The 26,169-nt window shown below is 36.5% G+C and overlaps 1 protein-coding gene across 3 annotated transcripts; it reads right to left on the bottom strand.

Moving 5' to 3' along the window:
• Positions 1-785: 785 nt before the first annotated feature.
• VCAM1 (vascular cell adhesion molecule 1) lies at positions 786-23,982 on the bottom strand. 3 transcript variants are annotated; one of them, XM_051795460.1, is made up of 9 exons: positions 17,016-23,982; positions 16,097-16,149; positions 14,375-14,465; positions 7,251-7,529; positions 6,318-6,635; positions 5,450-5,722; positions 4,586-4,852; positions 3,883-4,149; positions 786-1,435 (listed from the first exon to the last, which is right to left on the bottom strand). In XM_051795460.1, the coding sequence occupies exons 3-9, from the start codon at positions 14,424-14,426 to the stop codon at positions 1,275-1,277; spliced, it is 1,617 nt and encodes a 538-aa protein (XP_051651420.1). In that variant the 5' UTR covers positions 14,427-14,465; positions 16,097-16,149; positions 17,016-23,982; the 3' UTR covers positions 786-1,274. The 3 variants fall into 3 exon arrangements, with proteins under 3 accessions (XP_051651420.1, XP_051651414.1, XP_051651403.1); XM_051795454.1 differs by having other exon boundaries at positions 16,940-23,982; XM_051795443.1 differs by lacking the exons at positions 14,375-14,465; positions 16,097-16,149; positions 17,016-23,982 and adding an exon at positions 8,226-8,400.
• Positions 23,983-26,169: the final 2,187 nt, after the last annotated feature.

Consider the following 26,169-nt stretch of genomic DNA (forward strand, 5'->3'; position numbering starts at 1 on the left):
CACAACCTTGCTTTCAGTGCTGAACATCAACACCCAGATGAGTCAAAGCACCACTGCTAGTGAGGAGAAGGGATGCAAGGAAGAATACTATCAAACTCCACCTTTGCCCCTGCACACAAAGTCCACTATTTTCACAGCCACTTTGCCAACACTGGAAAGCATGCAGTGAAAAAGGCACTAACCAGGGTGAAGAATGCAGACACTAGTTCTCCATCAGAAGACAAGTTGACAGCAAAAAGGTTTAGATTTCCACAGTGATAAGCTTGGGAAAAGTATTTCTTCAGGACACAACACAACCACCACTGCCGAGGCTGCACAGATTTTGCCTGTCCCCCTTGCCTATGCCTTTAGATTGCTGCTGGCCTGGCTTCTGCCTTTACAGCCAAGGCTTCCCCTGACACTCAAATCTGCTGTTGCTAAGGATAAGTTTCACTGGTTCCTTCCACACTAATGTATATTCTGACATAACCTAAAGCAAGCATCACTAGGGGGATTTAGTTAAAGAAATCTACTGGCAGTTTTATTTTGCAGTGGAAATCTGTAAAGCATATTTATCGTCAGCTTATATTTTACATGAAAGGTCTGATTTGGCTTGTCACGAAATAACAGAACCCTGACATTGATTTGAGAATGATTAAAGCCTACAAAAACATCTCACCGGTCCTAGAACTAACTAGACTATAATCCCAGATACTTTTTGAGTAATATTTAAAATAAAATGTTTCACAAATGAGCCTCAAGATCTTAAATTAATTTAAATAAATTAGAAATGCATAGCCCAGTGATTGTGTAACTTCATTGAAGGTACAGGATTTATGGCAATATCAGTGAAACCAGAACATTTTCCAAACACAAGCAGACAAATGATATTAAAAACATTCATGCTGCAGAGTAATACAAAATAAAATATCAAGCAATGACGATTTATATCTTTGAATTAACAAAATTTCTCTGTACATAAGACTGCAATTTTACAAACTGATATTTAGTTGAACATATTTATAACATAAATTATACACTATGTACAAACTTGTTTCTCCACAGAACTCTTTGTCCAGCATGCTTCAACACAGAAGTGATTTACCAATTTCTAGGAGAGGATGCTAGCTTTTCCTTTAATTTGAATACCAAAACACTTATCAAAACATGAAAAAAAGCCATTTGCTATCACATGGCACTGTTCTTAAGTCACTTGTTTGTTACCAGAAGAGTAGAACCAGTCACAACAATAAATAAATTTGCTTAATATCAACTAAAGACTTATATTCATGTGATCACACTTTCAACCTGAGTGCTTTTACAAGACTGTAGGATCCATTTATCTTTGCTTTTCTTGACACGTAGATCAAAATTGCAACTACAGGTACTGCTACCGCTGCTACAGAGGAGAATGCAATGATCAGTGGTAACATCTGATCTGGGTTTTCCAATCTTGCTGAAAATGGAAACAAAAGGAGAAAAAAGTTGTGTAAAAACTGACTGAAACAGATATGTGCAAATCACTGTACAGGCAGCGTTTGGAATGCTATTTCTGTTTTCATGCACAAATCACATTTCAAAACATTTTCCTTTCGTGTTTTTTTTTATTAACTTCATATTACACACTTTAATTCCTAGCCACTCAAACCCACCTGATACCATCTACAATGAAGAATACCATAAAATTAATGAAGAATACCAGAGGAATACCACATGTTTTACCCAGGAAACATTTTGTTATGTTTCAACCTCCTGGAATCAATGCTTCAAGACCATGTTTAAAAAGCCCACTCTTTAGATATTTTTGTAACTGAACTTTGTCTGGATTAGTCTCACTGTTCATGCATGTGGACAGAAGTGCAGCCAGGATTCACCTTTTTCTGTCCCTACCCTTAAAGCTACTGCACCTATTCGGGTTAGAGAGAAAGTAACATCCACACGGAAAGGAGGCTAAATACAGCTTATTCTCACCAGGTGTTCTATTGTTTGGGTTGATTTGGGGTGGGGTTTTTTTAGGTTAACTGCAGTACTGTTGTGCAAGGATCAGCCATGAACTAGTTGTGCTCACCTTGACACAAAATTTACTAGAAAGTACAAACAAAATATGTTTAAGGCAATAGATCTACCTACCTACAACAGCTACCTCAATCACTGTGATGTTTTCAACCTTACTGAAAACATGAAGCAAATATATGCCTATATAATTTTTGTTGACATTGTAGAGTAAAAAGGCTCCATTCACTGATGGCAGAATAATTTCTCCTGATGGACTTTTTTCAGGCCCATCTCTGATGGTGTGTTACTGTATGTGCTACACGTAATAGTGATATTTTCTCCTCCTTTAACATTTTCTGATGGATATACTAACACAGTAATATTTCGGGGAGGAACTGAAAAGAAATGCAAGGTAGGATTTAGCAACAAACAGAAGTGAAAACTCCTGAGGTATCAGCAGCTTTTACACACGAAGTACTAATCCAGTTAATGGACCCACTATAATAGTCGAGCACGTAGCTTTAGACACTACTCTGCCACTAGCTATCCTTCACACACTGAAGCCAACAGAAAGAACATTTTATCAAGTGATAGATATCTTTTACATTATATGGAGCCTTTTCTTCTTTTCTTATTTTAAATTCACTGTTTATTTGAGTTCATGAAAGGACACAGACCAACATACACAGAAGTCGATGTCCTCTTTCAACATAAGAGAAACAGAAAAGGCAAAGGAAAGATCCTAGAACTGTATTTTTTTCCACTAGGTTCTGCAATTTTGCATCCTGTTTTCAAAGGTGGAAGTGGAACTATGAAAAATTTTGAAGCAGCAATTATTTTGTTCATCTGCCATTTTGGACAGAAGTTTTCATTAGCACCAAAACCCTACCACTTAAAACAAGAACCTGTGCAACTCATCTCTGTTTAAAGACAATTCATTCTTAATGAAACTGAAGATGTCAATCTGTCTGTCTAAAACAAATCCTAATATTAACTCAGTATAGCAGTTATTTTAAGTAACCTTTGGCAGTGTTGAGATTGCTCTCCCAGCTCATTAATGGTATGCATGTGTATTTTCCTGCACCCTTTAGCTGAGCCCTGTCTGTGGTATATTTGCCATCTACTGTTTCAAGGTTTTGAACCCATCATCTATTTTTCTTTTACAGAGTACTCTGAACAGATGTAACATCCAAAAATATGCAAGGAATGGTAACACTTTCCTCTTGTATCACTGCACTTGAAGTGGAAATCAAAAGCGTATTTTTTGGTGCAGCTACAAAAATAGTAAAGAATAGGGGAGAGAGCTGGATTAGTGGCAGAAGTGATCCCTAAGCAATACACTGTTGCTATGCAATAGACAGAAGTGGCAGGGCTAAAGCAGAGAAGCCTGCTGACTACTGAAAATGGAACTTTGCTACCACTGCAGGTCAGTTGAGGAATCAGCATTTGTTATGGCTTAAAGGCAGCCTGAAAGAACAGGATACAGAGCTGAACTCAGAGGAGAGCCAGGGAGCTGTAATACAGTGCTTCCACAGTTAAGTTTCAGCATGTGCTTTCTCTTTGAATCTTTTGTATGCAGATATACCCTGAGACCTATTTGGAAGAAAATACAGGCACTACACACCTTCTTTACCTGATGCATACATTTGGCAATTGGAAGGAGTGGTGAAAGCTCAACTGACATAAGAAGTTTTCATAAGCTATCTGTACTAAGGCAGATTTCACACTTCACTGTTTAAAACTGCCTAAATGACTTTTGTTTAAAGCTGCCTAAATGACTTAATGACATTAAGGACACATTTCAACTCCATTGACATCAAAGACAGAACCACCCCATTCTTCATAGAAGGAGATCTGGACCTAAAATACATAAAATAAAAAATTTGTTTTCCATCTTGTTCTACAAACCTTGAACAAATAATTTCACAGCTTTTTCTTCCTTGCCAAGTTGGTTATAAGCTTCACATTCGTAAAGCCCCAGATCTTGACTTTTCAAGTTCTGTATAGTTAAAGTTGCATTTTTAAAAATTTTCTCAAACTCCCCAGTGGCTTTCTTTTTCTTCCAAGAGATCACAGGAGATGGATTGCCAGAACTAGTACATTTCATCACCACAGTTTCTCCTTCTTTAACAGCAGTAGCAGGGGTAACAGAGATCATTGTATTCTTTGGTCCATCTGAAATGAAGAGTCCTATAGTTAATCATGATTGGATTTTTCAGAGAAGGATCCAACATGTCCTACTGGATGGTAGATTGTCAGCCTCCCAAAGTTAATTTCTTTTTCATTCTCAGAAAAAGTAAAGCACACAGTATCAGAGTTTCCATACAAACCCTCCATAGCCTAAACACACTAACCAAGTACTCTAACCAAGACTGTTAAGAAGGCAGACCAATTTCTCACTCATTCAGATTCTGACTTAAGACTGTCATTACATTAAAGATTTCATGACTTTGTTTTGTTCATCAGCACTGCTCCTTTCTTTGGGAAGAGCAATGGACCAAGCTGATTTTTTTTGTACTCACAGGGTTTTGTTTAATTTGATAGCTATATTTATCACAGAAGATTCAATTAATTATTTTTAAATGACTGGGAAAGCTTTACATATACTTACATTCCACATTAAGTGTTATTTCACTTTTACTGTTCCCAAATTTATTTTCTGCTACACATTCATAGCCTCCTCCATTTAGGAACATCACAGATGGAAGAAGGAGAATGCTCCCTGCACTGAAAGGCTCCATGTCTGCACTGTCAGATTTTCTCCTTAAAATAATCTTGGGAGGAGGGTTACTCTCAGCAGAACATTGTATGGAAACATTTTCTCCTTCTTGAACTGTTGTAGAAGGCTCAATGGAGAGCTCTGTAATGACTGGAGCACCTGCATGACAAAATAAAAGGATGTTATACTAATGTAAAAGTATTTAAGATGCAGAAGGTTTTAAGACAGTAGGAATTGCTTGCCCAAGGACCTATTAATTTTGGTTTTGATCCCAGACTCTATCTGAGACTTTTGACTCTGTTGAAACAGCGGCAATCAATAAAAATAATAATAAAAACAAAATAGTTCTACCATTAAATGACTACTAAATTCATTACTAATGACTAAAACTAGTTAAAAGAAGGAGAATGTGATGTTCCTGTGAAATCACTATGTATATTATATTTCAAGGAAATAACAGTGTGTGTCCCCTCACCACTTTCTTAGATTCTTTTATGACTTCGAATGTTGCATTGTGGGAAATGTACAGAGGTATGCATATACAACAGTACAGGCAGAATTAGCTATTGAAAATTAAGCATAGAAAGATAAAGTACAGCCCAAAAAGAGCAGTCATAAATTGAAGCTAAATCCTGAATATATAACAAGGAGCACTCCATAATTTCCTAATTTTTAGTGTTTTAGCATCCTTCAACCTAACAAGCAGCTGCCAGTTAAGTATGAGTTAATACAAGTTAAATTCAAGCAGACTTGTACCTTGTATAACAATGTCCACAGTTGCAGTCTCTGTTCTATTAGTTACCAGATTAATTACTTCACAGATGTACAGTCCTGAATCACTGAAATGGGCATGGGGAATAGAAAGGACATTGTTTTTTATCAGATGCTGAATGCTTTCATCAGCCAAATGTTTTCTCCAAACTATTTGTGGTGGTGGGTTGCTCTCAGTCGCACAAGTGAGTTTTAGAGAGTCTCCTTCCATTGGTGAGTTGCCTGGAGACGCAGTAATGATAGTATTTTGTGGACCAACTGTGAGAGAACAAAAGAAAGACAAGATCAGTAGTAAATGAAGAATGACAAGCACATCTTTAAGACTAGCTTCTCTAGAGGTACATTTCACAGAATACCAAGAAAAAATTATTAATGTGTATCCCAGTAACACAGTGGAACAATTTTTCCAGACTTAATAAGACATTTTGCTTGCAGCTTTGAAAGCTAAGTTAGACAAAATGTGTACAATTTTTTTTACTCTTTTTTTTTAATCTCCTTATTGTTTATAACTATAAACTTGGAATTCCTAGGCATACAATTCCAATTTTAAAAACATTTTTTTATTTGCATGATGCCATTTTTCTTCTGATCTTTACTTTCTGACCGAGTAACAGTGCCTGAGGTAAAAGAATGAGAGGAGTTGCTTAAGCATTGCCTAACTTCTGTCATGAACAACAGTGACTCAGTGACTGCTACTGAATACAACAGAATTCAAATCAATACAATAGATTATCTACATAAATAAATCAGATAAGGAGTGCAGATTACAAATTATTTATAATACACACTTTGTAAAGCCATTCCATGGAACCTGACATACTTTGTGTGAAAGTCCTAGTACAAAAATACTTACAATTTGCATTCAGTTTCTGAGAAGATACTCTTTCTTTGGGTTTAAAGTCCATATAAGGAACTGGTAACTTGGCCACACAGGTAATCTCTTTCCCAATATCTTCAGCCATGGGAATAAATGAATATGTCACGGTTTTGGTCTCTGTATTTGTGCTGTCATCTCCATAAAAATGTTTTTCGTGAAGAACATGTTCCTCTTTCTTTAGGATTAGCTCCAGGTGCTCAGAAGGATACACATCAGGAATTTTACAGATGACAGTGACTGTTCCTCCAGCAACTGAGGATGGGCTGATCTCAATGACAGGATCACTGGGGAAAGCTAAAAGAATAATAAAATCAGTTTCTTTAGACTAGCAGAGATTAATAGTAGAGTCAAGATGAGAGCAAGATCCAGATAGCAAACATCTTGAATTTAGAGGTGTTCAGAACATGACATTATATCAACTTTATTACAAGACCTATCTTGATCTGAAGACATACAGGTCTTTTATTTGTACAATTTCTGAAATATGATTGCAAAAAATCGAGTAAGATCCAGCAAGGCACCTTGGCAGTGATACAGCTGCCTAAACACAGGTACTCAGAGCAATTCATGCACTGGTGGTATCCTGTTTTCTCTGCTGGTGGGTTTAGACATCTGAATCATTCCCCTGAGAACTACAAAGGCTTTGATTTTTTTCCCCCAGCTCTGTGACTGTATTCAGGGAGCCAAGAATAGGAATAACTAAGATTAGTCCCTACTAAGCTCAGTGCAGAAAGCTAAGCAGAAAAAGGCTAAGAAAGTGTCCTTCACAGACAGATAAAGGAATCTTACAAGGAAATACATGTTGAGCTATAGCAAACTCATTATCCTAAATTACAAGTTAACTACCAACCACAATTATGGATTTTTTATAATCATGCACTACTTACAGAGAATTTTACTTTTACTTACAGTAAAGTTCAACTTTGACACTCTTCTCTTTTTTCCCTTTCTTATCACAGAAGACAGTACACAGATAATCATGAGAATTCACAACACTAACTGGATTCATAGTCAAGGTAGAGTATGTCCCATGGTTGTTCACTGTTCCTCCAAGGGGGTTGTCCATTTGTGTTCTCCAGGAAAAACTTGGTGATGCACAGCCAGTAGTATTGCATGTGAGTACGAGTGTTTCTCCAATCTGGGCAACAATTTTATTAGCAGGTATAATCTCCATTTCAAAAGCTTTAACTATAATAGGGAGAAAATACACAAATTCAGCAGCTTTCTCAACATTTATTTTTCTATTTCTTCTCATCTTCTACTGATATAAGGTCTTTATGTTTCAAATTTACTTTATAGATACATGGAAGTTAAACTAAAAAAACTCGTACAGTGGTTTACATCTCCAAAATACACCATAGGCATTGTTATTTTGTCAAAGGTAATACAGACTCAGATGACTAAAAAACAGTTCTCATGTATAAAATGGCATAAACCCAATGCATTGGCACAGTATAACATTTTTTTTGTCAGGTGAATCTGGTTCTAAAACCTTGTAACATTTGAGGGGAGACAGTAAGATAGCAAGGACAACTTTAGAAACACTTTCAACAGGACATTTAGTACCAAACGTCACCAATACTGTCAGGAACAACAGTAAAAATCAAACATTCAGTGACACACTGCAGTTGTCTCCTAGACTGTCTTTTAGCAAACTCAGTAAGAAAATGATTGTGTCTTTGCAGAGCACAGAAAAGCTCAAAATAAGGGTCAAAAAAAGGTTCCTGACATTTTGACAGAACTACTTAATTGACAGTTGTATTCACTGAAATGAAAAAGTAACTGGAACAAAGAGAAATAAAGATCAAACAGTAAATTTTAGGTCAATTTATGCTTAAAAAAACCAAAACCAAATAAAACAAGCAACCCCTCTCCCCAACTTACCAGTCCTTAGCACATAAAAAATTACTAGCACAGCCTGGCTTGTTCTTCCCATTTGTTTCAACATTTGTAATTGCTGTTACCAGGTAAAGAAAGTAAATTCAAAACTTTTGCTTTCTATTTTCTGTGAAGAAGCACAGTGAGATCTTGCTGCTCTGCAACAGTTTATTACAAGAGCTCTAGCATGCTCTTTATAAAGGCTCTCCTCCAGCTGGAGTGGGAAATCCCCGGACAGGGAAATCCAGAGCAGGGAGGAAAAGACCCATATCGGGCTGTGCCGGTTGGCTCAGCGCCCTCTGCTGCTTTGTGAAAGGCCAGGAAAATAATAAACATTAACATTTGTAAATATAGTGCATGCTACACTTCGAAAGATCAAGTCAAGATCTGATCCTGCAAACAGCTGATAAAATGGAAGTATGTGGGTGATTCCAAGTAATTGAATGGCACTTTATCTCAGACGTAAAAGTTATTCAATTTTGTTTTCAGTGAAAATATTTGTGTAGGTCTGAATCTTGAGAACACTTTTAACAATGCTCAGCTCTGTAAAGAGCATTATGCTGTAAATAGGATTTCAAAGTACTCCCTTTGAAAACTGTGCTACCAGTTGAGGTGATGTTACTTGTTCCTAAATAATTTTGATCCCTAAACATGAAGAAATAAGTCAGATAACAGAAGTCCAGAGATCTGACTTAATCAGCCTGAAACAGGCTCATACTATTCAAAATGAACTAATAATCCCAATTCCATTTAAAAATGTCCATTACTGATATGCCTCTCAGATCTCTTATGTCCTGTTTATATATAAGTGAAGTGTAGCAGTTATAGAAGAGCTTGGGGATTATTTTCAGTATTTGGTTTCCAATGGGTATTCAAAGCCAGTCTGGAATATTTCTGAGGACAACTTTTACTGCCTAATATAGCAACAATGTTATGAAAAAAGTAAACTAACATTTTCAGTGTTTAATTTTCAGCTGGAAAATTGCTATCAATGCAAAGAATGGACAAAGGTTTCTACATCTCAGTTGTTTACGTATTCAACTACTTACGTAATTCAGGCACTGCAGAGCGATCCGGACAGGCTGGATCAGCGGGATGAAGCCAATTGTATGAGGTTCAACAAGGCAAGTGCTGGGTCCTGCACTTGGGTCACTACAACCCCAGGCTACACTACAGGCTGGGGAAACGGTGGCTGGGAAGCAGCTCTGGGGAAAAAGACCTGGGGGGTGCCGGTTGACAGTGGCTGAACATGAGTCGGCAGTGTGCCCAGGTGGCCAAAACAGCCAATGGCATCCTGGCCTGGATCAGAAATAGTGTGGCCAGCAGGACCAGGGCAGTGCCCATCCCCCTCTGCTTGGCACTGGGGAGGCCACACCAGTTTTGGGCCTCTCACTTCAAGAAAGACATTGAGATGCTGGAATGACGAGAGGAAAGGGCCTCAAATTGCACCAGGCAAGGTTTAGATTATATATTAGGAAAAAATTCTTCACTGAAGGGTGGTTAGGCATTGGAATAGACTGCCTAGGAAAGTGGTGGAATGACCATCCCTGGAAGTGTTCAGAAATGTCTGGATGTGGCACCCGGCAATATGGTTTAGCGGTAAACATGGCAGTGCAGGGTTAAAAGAGGTCTCTTCCAACATAAAGGATTCTATGATTCTATACTGGTCAGTTATGAATCACTAAACAAAAGCAGCAAGAAATTCAGAACAAAACGTGTGTTTTCAGAATGTCTCTGGTAAATCTTTTGGTATGTAACAGTTTGGACATTTGATGTCTGTGAAATACTGTAATCACATAGCACATTTTATAAACAGCACAGATTCAAATATCTAGTAAGTGAGTGATAACTTGGAAAAATAAGGGCTGAAGTGACAACATTGTAAACGTTAAAGAAATCTATCTGCTGAAAAGTTGGGACTACATCAATATATGTTTTAAGTCAAGCAGATTTTATATGGTTAATAACCTAATGCTAGTTCCAAAATACGCTGTTCAGGTGAGAGTTGTACCACAGGATGTAAGGGTCCTGCTGGCCTACAGTCACCACAACTTCTTCAGGCACTATTTTTTGTTGTTTTTCACCTAACTGCAGCCAGCCATACCTTTGCGTCCTCATCAAAGGACAGCTGGACAGCACAAGCTGCACTGGTTAAAATGGGAAGCATCAACCACTTTTTACCTCGCTTATCATAAACTCACAAATATGAAAGGGAATTAATGATAGTGGAAAGATAAAATTGTGATCTCAGCCAGAAAGGATGTCTTCAAAATAATAGTAAATAATAATAAATGAACAAAACACCCCAAGAAAACCCAATTACCCAGTAGACAATAAGACAGGGAAATCTGAAGCATCTAGCAATGCCTAACCAAATTCAATGAAAATGTCACAGTAGCTTTTACCATAATATTTTATTTTTATTATCACCATCATCACTTTTTCTTTGTTAGAGGAGGAAGAATAAAAAAAAATCTCAGAAGTCGTAGGAAATGAAAGCAGAATACTGTTCTGAAAGTAATGCTATCAAATACAAAAATCCAAAATCTATCCAGAATAGATAACAATACATTTACAGAATTTTATTTGATTTCACAGAAAATGGTTTTGTTGAAGAAAAGCACTCTCTCAGTTAAGTTGCAAATAAATACTTTAAAATCACAGGCAGAGAGAAGCAAGAAATGAAACTCTTCTGCTTGGACTGCTTAAATAGTCATAAGCTAAGCTGAAGAAGAAAGGGCAAAATTTCCTTGTTTCTGGGAAATCAGTTTCTAAACAAAGATATGAACATAGGAGGCCATATCCGCATGCTGGAAAAATTTTAATTAAGTCCTTCATCAGATAACATGAAATAGGAAATAACTCTGATTCAGCTCTCAGCAGATTAAACTGGACAGCTGCCATTAACTTTAGTGCAGTTGGATCCTTACCAGAGGGACTACTATACCGGGTGATCAGACAAAGTTAACTCAGACAGCATAGGTAAGAGCAGAGTTAGCCAACAAATATTATTAAAGAAAGTACAGATCTGCCACAAAATTAAAAAAATTCTTAAAATTTGCTCTTCACCCAACTTCAAATGTGAGCTTCCTATATATTTTAAAAAGAATATGTACTTTACTGTTACTCCTACTAGTCTCAGCATCAACCTCTAAATAGGGAAATGGGTACCAAGTTTGCTTGTTTTTAGAACTGTCTGTACTGTCTGAAAACAAACAGAGATCAGCTGACAAGTTTTAGCAGTTTACCTCAAGAGTTCAAATAATCTAGGTTTTTATTCAAACAGCACAGAGGAGGATGCTGGGGATAAAAACAGAGGATGCATCCACATCCACAGTGAGATAAGTATTATAGGATCAACTGGAAAAAATCTTGACACACGCAGAGTGTAATGAAGTCTGGAATGAAACAAGTATTACAAGAATATCACTAAAGGCAAAAAAGATTAAAAGAATTACGCACTGGGACATAAATATATGTTTTCCAATACATCTATTAATCAAAAGAGACTTTTCTCAGGCTTTGATGGACAAAGACAAAACAATTGTGTGTCTCAGAAGGGAGTCTGGAAATACCGAACACATAATTTTTGGCCTGGCATCAGAATACACAAATGTCCTTCGGGAAACAAACTTACATCAGACTTTTCCGGAATGTAAGAAAAGAAACTGTTTCAGAACTGTGCTAAGTATTTGCTTTAACTCACACTTCTACAATCCTGTTAAATACCTATATGATGTACTAGTTTCCTCTTGACAAAAGAGATAGGGAGTTCTTGATGTCTTAATGAATTATTTGAACAAAATGCACATTATCCAATGTGTTACTTATCCAACATTTATAATCCTCTTCCTGCATTTTTAATGTACTGCCCTGTCTCCAGGAGGCTATCAGGGGAAAGCTGAAAGGCAAAACCTCTTGCAGAATTTGAGGTCTTAAAACCTTCACCACTGGTTTTGTGATTTATGGCCAAGGACCTACAGTGAGGAGGGCTAATCCTTTTGGCAGAGGAAATTTAAGAAAAAAGAAGGTAGAAGGAGATTCATCTAATTTGACATTCTGTTTCCTGCGTCAGCAACAAAATGCTTCATGGCATTTCACTCCTGTATCTGCATCTAGAGCTACCATTTGGGATTTCTCCTAAAAATACTCAGTACTGGAATTACAGCCTTTGTACAGGATCCCAACACAGAAACATATCCAATATATTATATTCCACAGAATATATATATATGTATATATATTCCACAGAATTCTTCTGTGGAAGGCTTGACACTCAGGTGAGAGGATGCAGCAAAGTCTGACTTAACAGTTCTTCAGCCTCGTATCACAGAGGTATTACAGCAAGTTTATACTTAGGTCCCTCACACATCTCAGGAAAGATATCCTTGGGATGCACACTGGGTGCCTTAGTAAAGCAAGCCTCTTCCAGAGTTTCTGATGCTTTATGGAAGCAGCTGGGATGAAGAGCTTCCACCCCACTCACAGTGTCTACAGTATGATCATGCCTAAAGGACAAGAGCCAGAGCAATGTGCTGTAACTCAAATGAGAACTATTCTCAGAGGGAAAACAGACATGCCTCAGCAAAGAAGGAATGCTCTTCAGGCACCACATCCAAGGTAATACCTTTAATATGGTCAAATCTTGATGAAGTAATAGAAAAAACATGAACCTGGAGGATATATATGAATACTGCTGACTATATGGCTAATATAGCAGGTAACGATCTGCCAGTCTCTAAATTTTCAGTTCTCAGCAACCTCAGCAGCCTGCTATTTGGGTTATACACTGTCTCCTTCCTCAGTGCCTACTGGCTTTTTGGTTCCCAGAACTTCTTGACCCGTTGCTTCTCCTGATTCCCTCCACCTGCTTTCTCATCACCTGACAATAATACAACCTCAGTATAGCCCCAAGAGGGGGAGGAAAGCATCACTGACTCCCTATAATTTTCATCTCCGGCTGGGAAGGATGAGATCTACATGCAGATCTATTTAAAGGGTTGTGTCTGTTTCAGGAATTGTAACTTTGTACCTAACTACAAAAAGAACACCAACGCATTACCCTGTAACCCACATCACACCTTACAATTGTACTCCACATCTAACTTGTCATCTATTGCAAAAAGGAAAAAAAAAAAAAGAAACATCTTAAGAAAGTTTTATCATCTGCTTCTTTCCCTTTTCTGGAATTTCTTAAATACTGTATATAAAAATAAATGCATCTACTTCCTCATTATCTTTCTCAGGCACCAGCTTCCCAGCTATGACACTTCCTGTTTGGTGAGTCTGAAGGCATCCAGAATCCACAAAGGTGCCAGATAAAATAATAAAGAAGTATGATAACTTGCACAGACTACAAAACAGCTAATTTCTTATTCTCTTCTATTCAGATGCATTGTCCATTTCACTTTACAGAAAGAACCAAAAGTTCATCTACTAATAAATAGAAGCCACCAGAGAAAAAAGTCCCTACTTTTTATAGTCTATTGTTGCTGGCAAAAAACAAGCTGTGGAAATTCCAAATTCTATTTCTAAAAAAAAGAAAGTATGATTTTAGTGGTGCTGAATCTAAAAATGAAACTGTTGAATAGCCTTTAAATCCACATACTTAAAGTGCCAAGTACTGTACTGCACGTCAAACTTCATTATTTTCGATAGCTGAGCTCCTATTGTCTTCATAGTGACATAGGTAAAAAAAAAGTTTCCCTCTTGAAATATTATCCATTGTACTCAAATTCAAATACAAGCCTTGGAGCACTCAAAATTTCTTTGGGAATTTTGAAGTAAGAGTTCAGATCTACTTTTATTTTCATCCAAATACACAAATACGTATCAAAATCATTTGTTCTCACTGGAGCTATACCTTTTTCAGACAAAACTAATTCAAAATGGTCAGAGTAAAAGAGTGGGACAAAGTGTAGATGGGTCAAAGTGCAGATGCTGGCTAGAACCTAGGATATGGCAAGATAAAGTCAGATGAAAACATTTAAGAAGGAATATGACCAAGTTAATAAATTCCCTCAACATTCTACATGAAATTCCAATACCACTAAATATTGTTGTGTACCTCATTAAGGCAAGTATTTCACAGGATCAAAATAAGTTTATCAAGACAGGGGTGGAGAACTATTTGAACGAGCTTTGTTATTACTCACCAGCAGTCACTCTCCAATGCACCTGTGGATCAGTCACGTCCCTATTTCCCATCTCCTTCCTGTTCTTCAGTCATGAGGTACATGTATGTCCCTATGGACCAAGAAAGACAAAGGGGAATGATGAGAGCAAGGTCTGTAACAGACAATTTCACCTGGAAGAATGTAGAACTTGGATTCTCCTAGGCAGGAGAATCCTACTGATAACTGCGCTGCTACTAATTGATTATCCTTCAACTTGTCTATGAGAATACATTCTTTTTTCTCTTACACTTGTTCATATTCTGAAGAACCACGTTCAGCTCTATAGATACTATTTTTGCTGCCTTGTATTATAGAAATGTTATCGTTGTACTCCTAAGGTGGATTGGCTCACTAACAGGTAGAAATATTACACAGATATCAGAAAGAAATTAAATTACTTAACACTGCATGATTCAAGATTCATAATTTTTAAATCTTCCATATCGGTATGAATTACAAGGATTGTACAAAATCATTATTTTGTTCACTTTTTTTAAAGATACATAAAGAAATCTTTCTTTTATCTAGATATTGTAATTTTTCTCTCTCTGGAAGTGGACTGAAAGTTCTAAAGAAAATGACCCTCCAAATAGAAACAAAAGGGAATGAACCGATTTTTACTTCCATCAAGCCAAAATGACAAGTATCCAAGAGAAAGCATTTTGCAGTATCTGTGTATGATTGTGTGTTTGTACACATACTGATAAACGAAGTGACACTTGAAACCAGTTGCAAATCTATTAAGGATCTGGCACCTTTCCTTTATCTCTTAAATGTGCTCTACCTTAAATCAAAAACATGTTGTTTCTTTACTTAGACTTTTGCTCTTCACTTTTTTTCCCCACACAGTTAAGTATCATCTTAACTGCTCCATTTGTTGACACTTTCATGGAAGGAATATGCCGAAGTAGGAGTGGCTAGGTGACAAAAACCATGAGCAGCTGAATTTTTCTAGATAGGCAAGGGTAAAAAAGATGCAAGCTACTGGAATTTATTCCCCCTTCCCCAACAATTACTTGGCTAGGCATCAAAGCCCCAGTCCTTGTAGTCTGATATAGACAATGGAGCAAGAATGACTTTCATAGTTGTGTCACCCTCACCTCACAGACCATGTTACTCTCTAGTGATAAGAGAGGCAACTTGAGAAATGTGACACATTTGAAATTGCTGACAGGCAGGACAAAGGTCTGTGCTGAATTAGTATGAGAAATATTTGACTGCCAACATTCCAATGCTTCTTAGCCAAGAATCCCTCCCGAAATTTCCCAAGAATTGTATCTGAATACCAAATCATAAGTAACAGATGGTTTAATGACCCTTTTGGTTGGATAAGTTTTGCTTTGCTTTGACTGAATTTCTGACTGTAGTAAGCTCCACACCATGAGGAACAGATGTTGGTACCTCTCTTTCAAAAGCTCAGCTCCAGACAAATGCTCTGCCTATTCAGTGTTCTGGCTTAGGTTCTCTCTCTGCTGAATGAAATCACTATTGACTAAGTCAGATGATCATGCAGCTACTGAGAGGGAGTTCACTTGGAAGCTGGCACATCCTAACGGGAAAGAAAACAATTCTGTGCACTGGGCAGTTTCTAAAAGATAAGGAAGATGTAAATGTTGTATATGCAGTGTTGAATCCTTTTGCGGATCAAGAATCAAACCCAGTTAAGTTCTGGTAGGCTCATGAGCTTGAGATTAGTCTTACCTCTGTAACATCTTTCTCTATGCAGGATATCAAGTAGCACGGTGACTTGGTACCTGCAAGACCAACAGGATGAAGGAATAGGAATTTCTAGAGACATGTGAGGGTGAATTCATTAAGATTTTAAGTAAATTATCTTACACTGAGTTTCCTAGATTATTTGAATGAATATAATACAATTATCTCACACTGAAAGGAAATACACTCTAGCAATTCATTACTATGGATAAAAAGTGCTTGATACAAAACTATCAGCCTATAAATGACTTCTTATTATACTGATTTATCTGTTAGGGTACCAATACCTAGCTTCTGACTTTGCTTTTGTTGTACTCTCAGGTGTCTTGTACTAATTCTACTAAATTTTGTGGCATGAAGAGATTGTCATTCTGCCTCTAAGGTAAGCATATGGATCCTGTTGTAGGTTATGGTTTCACAAAATGTGCCATTACTTATCAAATATATTCTATCGACAATTTAGGACCTAAGATAATTTAAGAAAAATTGTTTCCCTTTATCGTGTATATTGTATTTCTTAATTGTAATGTTTAATTTAAATTTATTTTTATATGCAATTTATTAATTGAAAAATTAATAAATAAAATTTATTTTTTAAAGATTGCTAGAAGGTTTGCAAATTTAATATAAAGGAGGACAAATTTTTAGGAGAAGGCTATAGTACAGAATGATTACAAGAATGAACAGAAATTTATCACAAGGTTGAAAAGTAAGCAGTGTGTTTAAAAATCCATAACTAACCGGGGGAAAGCAATTACTAAACTGATGATTCTGCATAACATTCTTTGTCAAGTTAGTTTTGTTTCTGTGAATTATCTCTAAACTTACCTCGATCTTTTATTTTCTTATTCTTCTAAATAAAACTCATCATTTCAATGAATGCATTTCATATTATGGTATTCACCTGTTTTTGTCAGGACTTGTATTGTACGATACTCCATTTAGGATTCAGTTTATCCTTCCGAAGCTTTCTTAGATGGAAAACTAAAACAAAAACTCAGACAACCAAGTTAGTGTTTTCACTGACAGACACAATTATCTATTAGACTGTGAACAGCACTCCTCTGGCACACAGCTGTGAAGCAAAACACTGTGAATAACTGGAAATCCTGTCATGATCTAATTAGCAGAAATAGGGACATGAAACCAAGCAAGAAATCGTCTGTGACTTCTTGGTAATCTCATGATAACCAAGTCACAACAACTTACAGTTGCAACAATTTCATGGTAACTCCTTAAGGTCACTGAAGGTTAAACACAACACAAGCCTAACTCAATATGGGACTGAGAGCTTTCAGTTTCATCTTGGCTGTGATTGCTCCCTGTGTCTCAAAAGAGAAATGTTTACATTATTCAGAGAGCTCCCTCAAGCACATGGAATGTCAAGAGCCTGGAGTGAAAGCAAGTATAGGCTGTATTGTCACATCTGGGTTTACAACACACAGAAGTGTTCGGGAACAGTGACAGCAGCTTTGTGCTTCCCATAGGAATATGCAGGAATTACCCAGGAGCCTGAGGCAGCCTTAAGATCTTGCTGTTAAAGAGAAATGAAATCTACCATTCTTGTCAATATAATAGTGCTTTACATAGAAATAAATTCCACAGGCTCTTCTCTGAGAAACTTACTACTCAAGGTATGTGTGAATGCCAGCCCTGGCACTAATTTCTTTGTTAAATTTCCACGGTTCACATAATGAGAGGCTATTTGAAAGAACAGTAAAACAAATGCTTTCAAACACCATAAGTTGTTCTTATGCTAAAACTTAAAATCTTTCCTGACAAACCAGGAATCACTTAAGAGTTGCTCCACAAAACACAGTAAATAATGTATGTAGATAAAATAACAAACAATGGAAAAAATGGAAAACAGGAAATAGATATTAAATAAAATTCTGGAAATGTTATTAAATAGTGTTGTCTTCAATATCTCACATAATTTAGTAAAACTGGTTTGTCTTATCAAGTAGCTGAAATAAAAGAACAAAGGGTGCTACCACATACAGCAGAAAAAACTATTATAGAGAATATTTTTATTCTCTTATTCTTATTTACATATACTACAAAATACATTAAATATTTTGTATTGGAGGTTACACTTTTTACCTTCTTACACCGAAAGGAAACTTTTTCATACATAAGTTCTGCTGCTGCTCTTTCTCCCTTATGTTCTGAACTCTTTGCTTTTTATCTTTTCCATCATATATTAAAAGAAAGGCAACTCTACACCAAAAATTTTGACATAAAGGTCTGCTTTTGCAAGAGGAAGAGGGTTTTTCCAGCCAATTCAATATTCCGCTGAATCCTGATAAGAATCATGGAAAGTAGGCCAGACACCAGCTAGTTCTCCAGATCTCACTCCCATCTCCAGCGTTTCACAGTTCAAATCCTGTTTGAATGTGCTCATCAGTGTAGTTGTTATAGGGAGGCAGAGATGGACAGATAATGTATCCAGGCTTTGACACTCCACTAAGGCTTTGATAAATCAAACTTAGATTTTTATCAGAATATATAAACACCTGCAACCAGTCAGAATTTTTTCAAGCCAGAATCTCATCTCTGAAACTGGCCAAAAGCAGATTAAAAGATAAAAACTTGAGAATGGCGGAAGCACAAGTCATACAAGTTCCTTACACAGGGACTCAGAGAGAGATGGCCTCTTTGCACTGAATCTGTGTTTTTGAGAGCATAATTCAATACAAGAAAAATCGTATGAGTAAATGGAAAGAAATATCTAAGAGTTTTGGAAATACAAATTTACTGACATGTATTTCTAAAGCTTGTAGCCTTTCAAATTCTTATTCTAAACAACACAGAAAAACAGAAATTCACAGTATTAACTAACACTAGTTCAGTTAGAACTCAGGAATCACCTGCTCTGTTCTGCCACTCTAAAACCAACTCTGCTGCTTTATACACCTCTCCTCTGCACTACTACTGCAAAATCTTTTTCTCCATGCAACTGCAAAATAATCATCTCAATCATTCCTGAATCTAGAATGCCACTGAACTTTATCAAATGAGCTCTTCTGAGCATCCCAATTTTGCACAGAGACTCTGTCAAACTTTTGAATTGTACAACCTGCCAACTGCTGCTAATGCATTACTCCCAGGCCATCTCACAGTCCTGTCACCCTGTTTTGGCTGCCTCACCATCTGGTGACTTTGCACTACAACTGTTACAAAGCTGCCTGTTGGCACCTGCCTCTAAAATTTTCCTTAAATTAATCATGTTCCCTTCTTACTTAAGTTTTCATTCTGGCTTAGTCTAAAGCCCAACAGACTCGAACAGAGAATCTTCTAGATATACTATTAGACATTGCATTGTTCTCTTCAGCTGTGTAAGGTCTTACCTTTCTTAACACTGAAAGCATCTCATTTACTACTGCTGCAAACTGGAATGACTCAAAGGCTAAAAAGTGACTTTGCTAACAAGGATTGGTGTAACTGAAGTCATGAGGAATATGATTCTTAGATACTTTATAGATGAGCTCCTGCTATGCTGCACCACTCAGCCCAGGGCTGAAGCACCAAGCTTGGCTGTAGCTCAGAAGGCTCTTTGCCATAGTACAAAAATGTGCAAATTTTATCAGAAAGAGTATCTTTACCTAAAGAGCAGAAGTTGGCTTTGCAACACAACTTAAAGATCATGTCAAAACTGATCTCAAAATGCAAAGATGTTTCAAATGAAATATATGAAATAGTAATTCTCTAATGCATATAGTCAAAATCACTATTTTCTGTTGATTTTCTTTCCATTCTTCTCCTGGAAGAAAGTTGGTATTTACCATTTTAGTAACATCTATTATCACTCTTTAAACATTTCTCAATTTTAGCAGGAAAATCTCCACAAATAAACCATAGATGAAAACTTTCTATGGCTTCAGTCCTTCACAGAATCCCAGTGTCACACAAGGGATAAAGAAAGAAACAGGATATCCAAGTAAAATATACAAAAATAGGAAGAAGGTTGTTTACGAAATGGCAACCAGAGTCCTGACATATACAATATTCTCATTGTTTTTTCCTTTGCCATAAGTTTTCTGACCCTTCTGTTTTGCCGTTTTTTTTTCATCAGCTTTTTCTATCACTATGGCAAAGGCAAATATCCTCTGGAAGGAAGACCATCTTCCCTCCTCCACACTTCCTCCCAGTCAGAGAAGAAAGAACATCGATTTATTGTCCTGACAATATTGGCCACCTGGACAAAGACACCCATCATTCTCAGGGCAGAAGTGCAAGACTAGAGCATACTCTGGCAAAATCTGCCTGAGGATCAGATCATTTGCCACATCAGCAACATTTACTGTAAGTCCAATGTCTAACTCACAGCTACAGTCACCAGCAGTTCCTTCAGCGGAAGATGAAGACTGCACATAACGGGCCAAGTTCATCATGCACTGTTTTAAATAATGTCGTATTTGCTGAGAATATTATGTCCCCTTACTTGAGGTATGACTTCCTTCTTCAGCTTGGTTTACTTTAGTCCAAAGATTATTCCTCCAACAGTGAAAAACCACAATTTTTTTAAAAGTCAAAACCAGATGCAGAATGAACAATGCATAAAAAGTCTGGTAAATACTCAAGCACATAAATTTGTGTAATTTGAGCATTTTATCTCTGAAAACAGCAAGAAACTTCCTGAAAGCTTCCCAGCTACAAATTATCATATAATCAGATAGTATCAGTTTGAGAAATCAAAACCTACTTAATTTAAGGAAATGTGAAACATTTGACTGGAAATGAGAGGAATTCTCACTTACTAAAGCACAGTTCTTGCTAGTCTTCAGCTAAGAAAAGTAATCCTCCTCATTTCATTATGCTGTGATATTTATAACACTGGAATTGCTTGTATTTAGTCTGTGGCCTTTATATTTGACTTTTAATCAAAACAAGTTATAGAAAGACAGAAGAAAAAATATTTTATAAAATGGAATTTAGGGTTAACGATGGTCTAGAATCACTGCCACGTAAAAAACTGATTTTTAACTTTTTACACATTCCACCCAGCTGTAGGAATTAGACCAGTTTTACTGACCTTCACTAACTGTGTGAGTTGACATATAGACACCTACAGATATCCTATATTGCAGTGTTTATATCTGCAGTTTAACCCCATTTGGTTATGTCCCTTTGAAAGGATATTCTGTCCCAGTTACATTTTAAAACTCCTTACAACACAAAACTTTATGGCCTATACTTAAAACACATAAATGCTCTGTGCTCTGTAAAACGTATGCAGACATATCAATATAGTAAGTTATTAATATCTACATGACAAATAGACTAAGTAAAGGAGAAAATACACATCTGATTCTCAATATATTATAATTCTTTTTCTAAAAAGTTTTTACTTAGCGATTTATGTATATACTGCAGACTACTCCTGAACATGTCTTCTATAATCCATCTTTTAGTAAAGATATATAAAACAAAAATTTGTTTCTCAATGCCACAAAAGTACTATATCTGCATCTATTTTGTCAGTTTGAAGCAACTCCATAACGAGAAGACTCATTTCAACAATGAACTTATTAGTCCCATTCTACATAAGACAGGGAATTTATATCTTAAACTATCTCAGATAATTTAATGTTCATTTATAAATGTTCATTTATGTTCATTTATAAATGGTTTTCTCACTTTGCTGGTGAATGCCAGTATCACCAAGTTGTTTGTACATGTACAAGTGAAGGCCAAGGACTTACTGTTTCTGATGGAAACTGCCATTTGACTTGTCTACTAAGCTCAAAGGAAATGTGTGCTGCTATTCAAACTGTGATGAAAAACATTCACTCTGAATGACCTATGCAGGAATGCTAAAAACTTAACTGTAGTAGCAAAGGGAGAAAAAAATAGTACAATATTCCAAGTTCTATTGGAATCCTTCTAGGTAGCTCAAATGTTGAATGTATCTACATGTTGAATTACATCTATCTTCAAAAGTACTATGTTCACATAAAATACACATACAAGCAAATGGAGAAATCAATCTCAATTTTAGTTTCCTTTAAAAAATGGTTGAAAAATATTTCTAGTTAAAAGCCAGTAAATACCCATATCTTGTTTGATTTTGACATAACTGTCATGTGAGTTCTCCAACAGAACACAGAACTAATCTCCCTGATGCAAGCACACAATTGCTTTCAATATCCTGGATGACTTTTTTTACCTGTGTAATACATCTACTTTCTTATTATATTAGTCTAGATTTTTTTTATTTTATATTTTAGTCGTCTTTTTATAAATGTCTAGCAACTTTTTATGTAGTAAAGCATCAGAGTTAATAATAACAACAATAACAATAGCAACAACAACAACAATAATCTGAGACATAGCATTACTTTGGGAAAAAAAAATTAAGGCAGTTGAGAGGCACTAATATTTTTTTATTTGCTTCTCTACAGAGAAATACGTGACCAGAGTGAGTTGGCCTTACAAACATCCATGAGATTTTCTTAATGTGGGCCTTGTAAATCTTGCCATCCATCAGGCATTGCAAGTTCTTTATTTGCAATAATTTCAGAACGTTATTCTCAAGAATTAGCACTAGCCATTGCATTTTGATTCTTTTGGACCAATGCAAAGAGGATGGAGCCTTATCTTCCTTAGGAAGGACTTCAAAGTTATGAATGACTGCCAAGACAACCAGCCTTTGCTAGGAAAAATAATGTTAAAACAATGCAATAGGTCACTGGAAATTTCCCTCTAAATTTTTTTATACACAGCATTTTGGGGAGCAGAGGGAGGTAGGGCCTTCCATTCAAAACAATAAACCCCAACTATGTTACAGAAAACTGTGGTTTCAGAAACATAGGCATTTCACACAATTACACTAAAGAACAGTAGGTGCTTTTGGAGTCTCCACCCTGAAACAGTTTCCTGTTTTTCAAAACCTCAGCTACTGATGATAAATGTTAAAAGATTCACTTTAATATATCTCATCTCCTTACAGCCCCTATGCCCTGTTTGTAAATCTCAGTCACTGAAATTAAGCTTTCGCACAGCTGTGAAGCCTGTGCAAACTGACCACTGTTACATCCCAGACTAGAACATGATGTAACTTACTTGCAATAAGAATCTGTCTTCTCATTTTCACTGTGGGGTACCTCATGTTTCTCAGATACTACAGTAATAATTAAAAGCCTTAAAAATACACAAAAAAAAAGGGAAAATTGAACCACTGAACTAAACTCATCTCCTAGCTCTTGAAGAATTTGTTCATACAGCTATAAGGGTTAGTTTTAGACTTCAGAAACACTCATTAAAACCATAAAGATACATTTACAGAAACACAGCTTCACAGGATAAAAGCAATTAGTCATGGATCAAATACTGTTAACAAAATGGAAGTGCTTTGTACTTCCAAACTTGTTCTAGTGAAGATGACTATTGATCAAAACACTTTCTTAGAAACTCCCACATCAATAGCTATATGTAGAAACAAAAAAAAATTATATAGTCAAATCTATATTGACATCATTTAATTAAACAAAATCCATCTCAGGGTCCCTTTCAAAGCGTATCTCCTGTACTAGCCCATTTTCTCTCTTTGATAAAAAGAGAATGAGTCAGGCTTTTAAGAAACCTGGAGAGTAGATGCTTAGGAAGTACTGCCCTTCCCAAATTGTATCTAAGCTCTTAACATACTTTAAAATTATTTCAGATTTTTTTTCAGGTAAAATATGAATAATGCTTAAGAGAATTTCTCTAGAATTTCTCTGTTTGATTAGTGCATCTTTTTTTTTTCCTGACATCACAAGCAATAGTTTTCAAAGTACAGGATGCAACAGCATGAAACCTGCTTAGACCTGTCCTTCTGCTTTACTGTCCTGATCTGATTCTAAGACTTTAATGAACTGCCCTCTCCAAAAAAAAAAAAAGAATTTGATCAGGAAATACAAAGCCTTGCCAGTCCCCACTCATTGTCTTTACAGTTCATGAGTTAAAGCAGGTTGATGGGAATTACTGTATTTTCCTATAAAGGCGTTTTGGCTTTGAGATATTATCTGGCAATTAAGACTATTTTGAAAATGTCTGCACCCCTGGCAACGTTCACTTGATTGTGTAAATCTTCCATACTACCAACATCCTTAAAAATCAGTACAAAATAATTTCTTAGGTAAAATCTGAAAATACTCAACATCCCTTTTGATATTCTTAATTTTTTTTCCAATCTGTTAAGCTTCGAGGCAGTAGATTTTATGGTATATATGCTGCTCTTACAATATAAATTTTAATATCCTGCACCCAAGAATATATAATTGTTCACATTACTTATTTTAAGATGTAAAACACAACTCTGCAAATTTTAACCATTCAATTTCTTTTTTACCAAAAAGTTCAGTTCTTTCCAAATGGAGGTATTATCTAAATATCGAGTATGACCAGGCCATATACACACCATCCCTTCAGAACGAACAAACACGGTTCAGCTCTTGCTTGCATGTTCTCAGGATAGTCCTAAATGCACCTACATTGTAGCTGCACAGCACAGCTGATCTGGTGGAGATGCATTCCCATGGTCTCTGTCAGGATGACATGGTATGATGGAATTTCTGCAACGAGATATTTTGTTTAAAAATGCTATTAAGGTTGCAAATCCACATTCTATAAAATAGGAAATAAGAGAAAGTTTTCTTACGTGCCCACATACCTTTTTTTTCCCCAGGAAACCTTCAGTTTCTTTACTGTAGGAGATAAACTGACTGTGATAAAGAATGAGGTGCTGGACTACAAAGGAGACCTTTGGTACCTGAACTTTTCTCATTTAGCCATAACTAAATTTAGTGAGCACTATCATTTATCTAATTAAAGTAGTAAGGAATGCTTTACTCTGAAAATTCAGGTGGTCAACTTAGGTGCCTAACTCAAAGTTAATGGAATTAGGTGCTCCAGAGAAGTGTTTGGAAAACAACAATAAATTAATCAGTGGCAGTTGTCTTCCATGTTTTGGTAACGTCCATCAACTATGTTGGCCTAGGTACAATAAAAACACATTTGTTCAATTCAGTACTATCCTCTGAATAAGCTGTAAGGGAAGGGAAGGTTTTTAAATCCCGTTACTAATAGGAATTGCCGTAATATCCTCACGATTATGAGGAAATGCTTTGAGATTACAGACTAAATGGAGAAGGCATCATAACAGAGCAACTGAAAAAACAGTTCTAGGCTATATCCAGCTTCTAGACATTTTTTACATGGGAAGTGACAGCCATTTGGTCCCATTTCCTACACACACATCCACTTCTACAAGGGAAGAACACCAAGCAAGACCCAGATCCTCACAGCAATTTCTCTGGACAGAAGTTCATGATTTTTTCTGTCCTAAGTGCACCTAAATTCCAGGGAAATCGAGGGAGATAACACAACTGAGCAGAGATTGAGATTTTATTCTCTGGAACAGCACACATGTAGAGTCATTCAGTTACACCAGGAAAACACTTCCTGTTCAGAAATGGGCCTGATAAAGAACTTGTTCTCTGACAATCCGTCTTGTAAAACACAATAAATCTGAGATCAACAAAGCTTGGATGAGGAGCAACTCAAAAATAGCAGTCCAGCATTTGTGGAGAGCCCAGGTGCCTGAACCCAAGCAGCCAGCTGCGACTGCTATGAGCCCCTCCCACAGCACAGGCTCCTCTGGGCTCCTACAAGAAAGTCTTAATGTGAACCATGAAAAATCTATCCAGAGAGCTCATTAACCAAAGGAAAACATTTGGACTGTGGAGAGAAAAACCTCATGCAGAATTTAGATTCAACAGTGATTCCTAACAGTGGGGGATTTTGTGTGACATAACACTTGTAGTAGGCAGTTATAACAGAAGAAAATATTGGAATCGAGCCTGTTTAATATCAGATAACTTTATATTATTAGCTACCATAAAAAGATTTATTTACGACAAACACACAAAAGTATATACTCTGGAAGTCTCGAAAGCTCCAGAACATTCAAAGGTTAGACTTGATGATCTTCAAGGTATTTTCTAACCTTACTGATTAATTACTATTATCATCTCAATTTTCAAACTCAGATTGGCCTATGGTATGAGAGAAACCTT

Source organism: Manacus candei, unplaced genomic scaffold (assembly GCF_025592945.1).
Source record: "Manacus candei isolate 608988 ecotype Guabito, Panama unplaced genomic scaffold, ASM2559294v1 h1tg000005l, whole genome shotgun sequence".
NCBI lineage: Eukaryota > Metazoa > Chordata > Aves > Passeriformes > Pipridae > Manacus > Manacus candei.